The sequence below is a fragment of the Cebidichthys violaceus genome, unplaced genomic scaffold (assembly GCF_023349555.1).
Source record: "Cebidichthys violaceus isolate CVI_PGR_0920_01 unplaced genomic scaffold, fCebVio1.0.p SCAF_152, whole genome shotgun sequence".
NCBI classification, from domain to species: Eukaryota; Metazoa; Chordata; class Actinopteri; order Perciformes; family Stichaeidae; genus Cebidichthys; species Cebidichthys violaceus.
The window spans coordinates 172,223-182,767 of NW_027176321.1; the positions used below are offsets into that span (position 1 = coordinate 172,223).

Consider the following 10,545-nt stretch of genomic DNA (forward strand, 5'->3'; position numbering starts at 1 on the left):
TGCACCGCCCGTAGCTCTACAACATTGACATGCTCCATGCGGACCTGAGCAGACCACTGCCCCGGAGCAGTCCTGTTCTGCCACACTGCACCCCACCCTGAGAAGCAGGCATTTGTTGTAACAAACTCCCAGCAGAATGGAATAGAGCCCACAGGGACATCCTTTGACAGATTTTCTCTTCCTCTATGGGAATAGAGCGAGAAGGCACTGCTTTGATAATAATTGTAGGAGCCATTAGTTATGTCTGTGTATTATATGTTTGAATTGGGAGCCTATCTCAGGTTGACCACGGGTGGCAGTGTGTATTTGTGTGGCAGGTAATTTATATATGGGGCACAGGTGCAACTGACAGAGGTAATGATGCATGGGTGACGGGGAGATTGCACGGTTTTTACCGCAAACCAGACACACCAGAGAGAGACCAGGAAGATAAGTGATATTAAAATGTATTATCATCTGAATGCTAATTAAACGGGAACCTCACCCAAACATGTGAAAGCCTGGAATCTTTATGTCAAAGTGAGTAAGAAAACACAATCTTCTCCCGCACCCAGCCGAGTGGCTAGTTACAGAATCAGTCACTACAATAATAATACATTATTATTTGTATAGCGCTTTAAATAAAAGGTACACAAAGACGCTTTACATGGTAAAAACTGAAACAATAGAAGTATTTATAATATAAACAAAATAAATGACATAACAGTAAGGAACAGCACAAAAACAAACTGACTTAACTAACTTTACAGATTAAAAGCAGATTTAAACAGATGAGTTTTAAGTGCAGATTTGAAAGTGGCGGCGAATGTCTGAGGTGCTGGGGAAGAGAGTTCCAGAGGGAGGGGGCAGCAATGGAGAAGGCCCTGTCCCCCCAGGTCCAATGCTTGGACAGAGTGTGTGTGTGTGTGTGTGTGTGTGTGTGTGTGTGTGTGTGTGTGTGTGTGTGTGTGTGTGTGTGTGTGTGTGTGTGTGTGTGTGTGAATGCAGCATCTTTTACAACATAACTTGCTCACCCACTGCAGACAGTATATAAATTTTACATCCGTTAAGAAAACAACTGGTTGAAAGTTTAATTTAAAAGTGCACAAAGCCACATATACTTGTCTGGTGAGTAAGAACTGGTAGACTTGTCTCAGAATGTGTATTCTGAATTCAGGGAAAGAAGTTAAAGTGTAGTAGTACATGCAATTTCACCTTCGATTGAACAAATTATCCATTTCTGAAATTCAATTTAATCATAATACTTTCACTTTCCAAACCATACATAAATGTGTCCACATTTGTCTGTCTGTCTGTCTGTCTGTCTGTCTGTCTGTCTGTCTGTCTGTCTGTGTGTGTAAAAACCATGATTAGTGTGCATTTTCCCGAAATGGTTTTGTACTGTACACTTGTTTAAAGACCTTTGGAAAGAGCTCTGTAGCTTCAGCCTTGAATTTAACTAGTCGTTCTACTGTAAGTGTAAATGATGAACACATAAAGCGTTAAGATAAAATGCTCTGATCTAATGTACCTGCTCTCTAGTCTGATGTGATAACCGACAGTCTGGCCCACACTCTCTCCTCTCTCCGCTGCCACTCTCTCAGCTACAGCGATGGCAGCCAGGCGTCTGGGCTGAGTGCAGAAGATCCTGCAGGGATCTCCATTCCTGCTGCACTCATCTAGCATGAACTGTGGGATCTGGACAATGCACAGGACACAGGATTCAGTGACAAAGGATTACCTCAGGCTCAAACCATACATACTACACAATAGTTTTCCAGTATCAGTAGATTTAGCCCATTTTAGTGTCACAATATTTCGAAAGAAAAATAAAAAAATCAGTGAGAAATTCTCTCAGTTTCCTGTCTGTATCTTTTAACTTTCTAATAAGGACAATAATGACAAAAAACAACACATATATAAAATACGCAGAAACAAGACTAAGAGTGTTAACATGTTAGCATGTTCAAATGTGCTAATTAGCGCTGAACATCTGAGGCTGATGGGAATACTGTTAGTTTTGGCACTTGTTAAAGAGTCAGAGGACCACCAAAAAGACTAGACTGGGATCCATGAATGTTTGTACAAAATTCCATCTCAATGTGCTTTGTAGTGGAGATATTTCAGTCGGGACCAGAGTGTTGAGGCAGACCCACCTGTGTAGTTTTTCCAGAGCCAGTCTCTCCAACCACCAACACAACCCTGTTTTCTCTGATGAGCTGGATGATCTCTTCCTGGCGTTCATGGACAGGCAGGGCGCTTCGAAAACTGTCCAGTTCTGATGGACTCCTTCTCCGAGGCACCATGGGTATACCGTTGTTTAAGCGCCCGCTAGCCCTGTTCCTCTCACAACTGCCATCTAAGGGAAGAACTGAAGGATGTTGCACAACCCTATACAGCACATCTGTTGACTTGACATTGAGGTGATGATTTTTCCATCTTGAAATGCAACACTTTGTGCTGACTTTGTTCCAACTGTAGTTGGGTGACGTTGTACATCTTTTAAGGTTTCCCTCACTTTTCCAGAGGGGAAAGACTACAATAGGTGGGCAGTATAGACAGCACCCCAGGTGAAGTAGGCACCACTACATCAGTTCTGCCATTTCTTTTTCATGGAATGGATATTAGCTGTAACTGCATCATTGTAACTCACTGCAGAGTCATAGTTTAGACAGACACTGACACTCACCAGGTTCTGCAGCAACAGACATGCCACTTTTGTTGTTGGGCTGCATGTCTATGCGTTCCTTATTGCTGATTGGAAACCTCTGAAGTAGGCTCCGGATGAAATATAAGGAATTGTGGGAGACTGTGAGGGGCATAGTAGGCCGGGGTTTGTCTGAACCATTCTTCTTCCTGATGGTGAGTAAGCGATTTGGTCCTTTCCTGAAAAAAGAAAAGAAAAGAAAAAAAAAGAGAAAAAGAAAGAAATACATTTCTCCCAGTAACATACATATAAAACAGATTCAAGCGACAAAAACTGTTGCTGTAACTGTTCCAAAAATCGCAGTGAGGGTAGTCTGTTAGAAATCACTTTCTCCACACTCAGCCTGTTGTATTGGGATCCTTAGCAGCTTCCAATATAGATGGACCTTCTGTCCCAGCTAGACGGGAAGTTTTGGCATCGGTCTCTGGGCCTCCTTCAACTCTGGGTATGGCCATTGAGGGGGAGCTCCTGGCTCACTCCTGGCTGACTTTGAGCCATCAATTTGTGAGACTTTGCAGAGTGCAAGGGCTCCTTCCAAAAGAGTGATGCATAGAAAGTGTTTGGGCAGCATTTTCTTTATAGTGCCGAGACAGGGGGTCAGATCCAGTCTCATGCCCTTTGCAGGACATACTGAAGTACTTGCATTATCTTTTAGAAGATGGCCAGGCTGCTTCAACTCAACCATAAAAGTTCATGTGGCAGCCAAATCTGTAAACAATGGCCACATTGAATGAAGGTCATTACTGGGTGACACATATTTCCTGCCTGGTGCCAGGAGGCTAGGCCCCCCCTAAGGTAAAGTGGGCTGTAGAATGGGCCCTGCAACTGGTATTGCAAGCCATGAGCAGGTCACCCTTTGAGCATATGGTAGAGGTGACTATGAGGAATTTAATGAAGTCGGCTTTTCTTCTGGCAGTTAAGACAGCCAAGCGTGTGAGTGAACTCCACACTCTTTATTTTAGTCCTTTGTGCATTCGGTCCAAGGCAGACAATTCTGGGACGACTTAGTGGCCAAATATTTCCTTCCTAACAAAGGTCTTGTCCCCCAACCATGTTAATCAGGCTATAGAGCTGAAGACATACCATTCTCCCCCATTTAGATCTGAGATGGAGGAAAGGGCCAATTGGTTGTGTCCAGTTCAGGCGTTGCGCTTGTATGTTGGGGCAACATAGAGCATTAGGTGCTTAGAGCAGTTTTTGTCTGCCATGGAGGGGACAGGGGAGGTGCACCGTCTAAAAAGAGGCTCGCCCACTGGTGGTTGAGACAACAACAGGCTTATGAGGTAGCAGATGAATCTGACTTCTACCAGGGGTGTGGCCACATCCAGAGTATATCATTGTTTCAAAGACAGTCTAGGATGAATTGAAAATAAATCAATACCACACCACCACCAACATGTTCTTTAACCGTCACTGTTGTGACTATATGGGTACATTTTTTTTCCTTTCTTCACTGTGATAGAGAGTGGTGGTTGTGGTGAGTAGAAGGTTTGCAGACTGGTGACTGCTTTGTTAGATGTGCTTTACTTAAAAGGAGAAGATTAGTCTTCAACTTCCATAATGCAGGGTTTTTCCTGGTGGTACCACTTTGATCATGTGCACACAAGCGCATCTGTACCATACCTTCAACTGGCTCAAACAAATACTTTTTACATGCAATGTATTTTATAAGTTCACGTAGCAAGCGTATTCTATTAAAAATGTGAATGTCTGGACCCAAATTTGTATCTGGAATTTTCTGTAGTGGTCCCAGTAATATTTATTAATATTTACTGGTAAAGTATTTATACAAAGGTAGATCTCCTCCTGTATTTACGTAATCCCCTCTTACATACTTTTACAAGACCCCTTTATGAGGATTTCTTTTTCTTGTGGTGGCAAAGATGTTACCAGCGGAAGCACTGTGGCGCTTTAACTTCGAACCAATAGCACCAGCCAAAGTTTTGGCAGCACCTTTCCTGGTTCACTATGCTGATTATTTTACAGCACCACCACATCATCTTAATGCTGCAGCCTCTATTAATTATAGGAATCTACCAGGTGCAACGCTTGGTAAAGAATTGTATTTTCCATGAAGACACCCGTCAGAGTTTTGTTGAGCTGGGGGTGGGATCAAATCAAAAAGGCAGCCGTCTCGTGAATCTCTATGCAGGAAAAAACCCTGCCTTAATGCTGTCTTTACTATCAATGTCCAGCAGCAAAATAAACTTGTAGGACAAAACACAAGCAGCAAGAGCTGACCAATAAAAAGTCTTGCGGACACCATCTCTGTGTCATCTCTGTAGCCACCGTAGCCCAACTGCAGTCCCACTTTTGAGCAGGTCCACGTCAGCTACTTTATTGTAAAATAACTTCTACCCATTTGTGATTAAGCATGTACCTTTGTAAATTACTCATGTACTCTGATACTTACCCTTTGCTCTTAGAAATGTAACCCAGGGACTGGGCCATTCGATGAATGAAAGCCCTCTCAGTACTGGACAAGGAGGAGGGAAATTCCATCTCTGCCCAGTCAAGGAAAGGAAAAGGGTAAATATTAATACACTTCACAAGACTCAACCATCATACCTTCCTGCACACACTGGGACCAGTGGCGTACCTCTGTCATGTGATTTCACAATAACTAATGTTTACATAGTTTGACCACACAGAAGTGCGCTGATTTTATTTTCTGATACAAAACCAGATGATACCTTTTTGATCACTGTAGTGAAACCTCTCCAGAGAGAGGTTAATCGATATCTTGACTTCTTCATCGATGTGTATTTCTTTGAAACCTTTGGAGATAGAACCATAGGGCCGTGTGTTTTGGCGCTTGGCTGGTTTCTGTGATGCTGGACCAGCACTGGACATGATGCACTGCAACACAACAATAGGGACAGCAAGCTTTTTGGTTGTGGTGCAACAGATCATAAAACTCACAGTTCGGATCGTATCATATCAGAGTCACGGATCGGATAAAAAAATTGGATCAGCACAAAAGAAAAAAGGGAGCAAATATAACTTTTAGAGATCCCTGACCATGCTTTTTTTTGCCTCTGATACTAATTGCAGATCATTGATGATCAATATTAACAGATACAGATATCTTTGTTGTTTGATTATAGCAGCCGGTCTACAAGGATCCAGAATATTTTGCCACCTCCCAAAAATCATTTCAACCACTCTGAAGTCTGTAAACCATCAAAAATTCTAAATGTTATTCTTTTACTTTGTTAGAGTCATTTATAGTGTATTTCCATAAATGCACACAATTAAAATGATAAGGAAATAAAAGATTGTATTTTCATTGATTAAATCAAATCATTAGTAGTTTTAACAATGTATTATTAGAGCTAGTGTTAGGAAGTTAAACAGCTCATAACTGTAATATCTATTTATGTTGATGTGAAAAGCATAAATGATGTCCTGATCACATATTTTACTGAATATTGGTGGATAACGATGTCAGTAAAACTATATTTCACACTGAAAAATGTTAAACTGTGTAATTAATTAAGTTAAGCGTGCTGAACCGTGGCTCAACACTAACTGTTAAAAGTGGCCATCAGCCTAAACTCCCCATACACCATGAACTCCATTCTCTGGCACCACAAACTGTCTCTGTCTCAACTCAAAGATGTGGATCATGTGATAAGACTCCTATCGGCTTTCACTGGAAAACATTCTGCTTTCTTTAGCTCTCCTTTCCAATCTGTATCTAATGTCTGTGACTCTGTGGCTAAAAGGCTACAATATAATACTGGGGAAACTTGACCTTTGCAGATGGGCGATATTCAGCCACATAAATAGGGCAACTGTGCCTTAGTGGAGAGCAAGGTCGTCCTTCAATCAGAGGATCCGCTGGTCTCATGTCCTTGGGCAATACACTTAACCCCAAAATTGTTCCCGCAGCTGTGCCTATGGTGTGTGAATGTTAGTTAGTCCTGATGGTGGGCATGGTAGCCCCTGCCATCAGTGTATGAACGGGGATGAATGATGACATGTAGTGTTACAGCGCTTTGAGTGGTCGGAAAGACTAGAAAAGCGATATACAAGTACAGTCCATTTACCACCAAAATTTTAGCCAACATGATGCCAGAATAAACAGCAGGGTTTCTACTAACATTTTAACACTTGAGTGCAACGCTTAAGTGCGTTTTTCAGAGCAGAAAGTGTGTTGTTGACTTATAGCTAAAATGTTGTTACTTTGCACATTAACAAAGGTCCTAACCTTGAGAAACTGGATTGGCAGTGTACTGATTAGTCAACATACAGATGGCACCGTTTACATGCCATTTAGGTGCTGAAGTGACAGAATTAAGACACTCATAAGAATGGCGTTCTATGGTGCAGTCAATACATGGTACCAGGAGTGAATCTGAAAATATAACAATGAATATTAAATCCAAAGAGTTAAAATGAACAAACAATGTCCACGAGAACTGAAAAGCCTTCAGACAAATTTTGACCTTTATTTGTTGCTTGTTGTTGTTGTTAATCGTCGAAAGATAGGTTCTGTTGCCAACAGAGGCTGGCCATGCTGCGCTGGATGTAAACATGTTCTTCTTTCGGCGGACAAAAGCGTTTCCCCCAGTACTGGGCAAGTTTGAGGACTATTGTAAGCCAAGGAAAAACTAAACTTATGAACAATTTGTCTTCAGGAGCAGAATACAAAAAGATACTGTAACAGAGCTGTATGTGACAGACCTGTGTCTCAAGAATAAATCTTGTAACTATGGCACTCTGTGATATTCCATGATGAGAGACCATTACAGTCATTTAGCAGACACTTTTATCCAAAGCGACTTACAATTCAGTATCTATCTATATACCGTAAACGCAGCTACGGGAGCAATTTTTTGGGGTTAAGTGTCTTGCTCAAGGACACATTGACATGAGACTAGTGGAGCAGGAGCCGGGGATCGAACCTCTGACCCTCTGATTGAAAGACAGCCCTGCTCTCGACTTAGCCATGGTCACCCAACCAGATAGTAATAGGAGTGCAGGACAAGTATACAGGCAGTATATTGCCTGTTAAATGTGTAGTTAAAGGTGTGTGTTGTATGAAGACCCTCTCCATAGTCAATCTATTATCTACAGTCAGTAGATGGAGAAACAGACAGGATCACCGGTACAGGAGCAGAGCACTAAACTGCTGAGGACGGGGGAAGCAGCAAAACATATTTTAGACACCTAAAAAAATCAATATCACTTGAATTGTGTATTATATTTAGAATATTTCACCGCCTTAACTTACCATCAGTCAGCCCTTTCTGATGGAGAACTGAACTGAAAATGAAACTTATCAGTGATCTCTTCAAAGCCACAAAGCTCCATTAAAAAAAAAAAAAAAATGTATTGACTAGTTCCACTTTCAGTTCAGATCCATGTCAGAAAAACATTCTAAATACAGCACTTCAACTTATTTTGTAAGTGTCTAAAGTAGGCTTTGCTGCTCTCCACAGCAGTACATTGGTAGTACACAGACTATGGAGAAGAACCCCACTTCAAGATACCAAAGCTCTACCTTCAAGGAATGAATGACTCTCTGTACCTCTGTCACATGTTATTAAGTGCAATTGTTATTGACAGAGCCTAAGAGACCATAGTTATTATGATTAGGACACATTCCATTTCCAATGTCTGAGTATACTCAAAATTATAAGTTTGTTGCTCTTTGAAAGGGTGTACTTGCATTATTATGCTATTATATTATCATTATATCAGTGGCATATTATCTTAAAATGACAATAATATTGTTTATTGCAATTATTTCTGGGACAATATATCGTCAAACAGAAGTAGTTATCCTGACAGGCTAACTACTGACGCTACATTTCTGTCTAATATACAATCCAGTATGTGTGTATTGTGTCATTCTTACCAGACTGTAAGGAATATCAGCTATGCATGAGGAGCTGGCTCAGACTGGAGAGGGTCAGAAGGCAGAAGGAGGAAGAGAAGTGATATTTAAAGTGTAAAATAATGGTAGGCTACATGTTTAACAGTATTATGGTGCTTTTTCACTGGATGTTTATAGTTACGTTGGTTAAAGCTGTAGACTTGAGACTTGGACTTGACAGTAAAAAAACACAGTAAAGTTTAGTTTGACTGAATGTCTGCGCTACGTGTGACACTAGGGACAAACTATAATAAACTAGACAATAAACAGGCAAATCGGTGTAATTTCAACACTAACATGAGCGACTAGCACACGCATTGTTGTGGTTGAACGTTTGCTAAATTAGCTTTAAAGAAACCTTTCCACAAATGTATTGTGTGTATCATTTCACCGGTAACGTAACCGAAACACAGCACTAACTTAACGTTAGCTAGCTTTAAATTAGACTTAGCAGGAGGGCTGGGAGACACATCAGGATAACACCACTGTAGCCAGCTTCATGTCCAACTTTGTCATAAAACTGATAAAAGCAGATAACATTACTGTACCGTGATTAGTGGAGTGCTCTAGCAGTGCTCTCAAACGTCAAGCATCCTTGTCAGATTAATGGGACTGAAAGGTTCCGCGTGTTCTGCCCCTTTTCCTCCCTTCCGCCGGCAATAGTGCCGGGTCCCGCCAACAACAAAAGTACATCCGGTCCAACCCTACAGAATAAAACGAGGCAGCGGTAGTTGCTATTACGAACCTATAAAGATTAGCGGTCAGTGTACGTTTTGATAGTCTGTTTTACCGTTCATTCGAAAAAAACAAAATACGGAAATACCATGGTATTCTCGTTTTTCGTTTGAAACCAAAAACGGGAAAACGGAAATAGGCCGTCGTATTTCCGTTTTTGGTGTCTGAATTCAAAAACGAAAAACCACAGAACCAAAGTCAAATAACGAGCCGAATTTCGTTTTTGCAAATCCCTTTTTTGTTTTATCCTTTAACTTTATCTACACACTGTACAGTACATACATATCTGTTCATGCTAATTTACACATTTCATGTATTTATGCTGGTTTAAAGAAGAGCTCCCAAAGCCAAAGTGTTATTTTTCTAAAAGGAGACCAAAATAATTCCAGTTCAGGAAAATGTGTTTCCTGAAGACAAACTGAGATGAAGACACTCTGCTGCTCATCTGAACTCATCTTAAAGATTCAATGTATATCTTTATATGTTAGATCACAACAGATCACCAATAAAACAACAAACTCATTACTCTTTTTTTAATGTAAAATGTTTACAGGATGAACTCAAATGAATATGTGAAGATCTCTATCTAGTGATATTACAGGGGTGGAGTAAGTAGCCTACTCTAAAACTTGACTAAAGTAAAACTAGTGATACGCCAGTAATATCGATTCAAACTAAATGTAAATGTTGAAATGTAATTCTACACATTGGTACCATATTTATTGTACAATGCTAAAGCAGCTTTTATGTTTGTATTAGTTTTATTGTGACTGTAAGGTGCTCACTGTGAAAGGAGACGTGGTGAAAACTGACACTGGGAAATCTGTGATTGTAGAATTTTACATTTTGAAACTGGTACATTAAATAATAATAATAATATTGGAGGAAGATAAAATTAATTGAGTGATGCAATATTGTAATCATATCTTATCAGTCCTAACCCCACAGTAATCAAACATATACCTATTGGGTCATGACGATAACTTTAAAGCTAGAACATGAAAAAACACCGTCTGTTGTTATATAACTTTTGTCTTTTTATTTTTTTCATTTGAAACTCAACCAGCAGAACTTCAGCATGAGTTCAATATTTACAGCTTTGACGGCAAATAAGTGAGATGAGCAGAAATATAGAATTTAACACTTTTATGTTGGTTGAAGCAGTTATTGCATATTGTTAAACATGAAACCACTTTGTTTTTGGGGGATATTTAGATTACCCAATCGCTGCATGGTTTTT

The 10,545-nt window shown here is 40.3% G+C and overlaps 1 protein-coding gene across 3 annotated transcripts in view; it reads right to left on the bottom strand.

Moving 5' to 3' along the window:
* The window catches only part of ythdc2 (YTH domain containing 2), a 38,962-nt gene extending 29,757 nt beyond the window's left edge, over positions 1-9,205 (bottom strand). For all 3 annotated transcript variants that reach the window (XM_068710415.1, XM_068710414.1, XM_068710413.1), the window contains exons 1-7: positions 9,119-9,205; positions 8,553-8,596; positions 5,380-5,545; positions 5,100-5,190; positions 2,669-2,865; positions 2,136-2,338; positions 1,511-1,677 (exon numbers count right to left, since the gene is read on the bottom strand). In XM_068710415.1, the coding sequence (XP_068566516.1) occupies positions 1,511-1,677; positions 2,136-2,338; positions 2,669-2,865; positions 5,100-5,190; positions 5,380-5,539 (818 nt within the window). In that variant the 5' untranslated portion in view covers positions 5,540-5,545; positions 8,553-8,596; positions 9,119-9,205. The remainder of the gene's footprint in view (positions 1-1,510; positions 1,678-2,135; positions 2,339-2,668; positions 2,866-5,099; positions 5,191-5,379; positions 5,546-8,552; positions 8,597-9,118) is intronic.
* Positions 9,206-10,545: the final 1,340 nt, after the last annotated feature.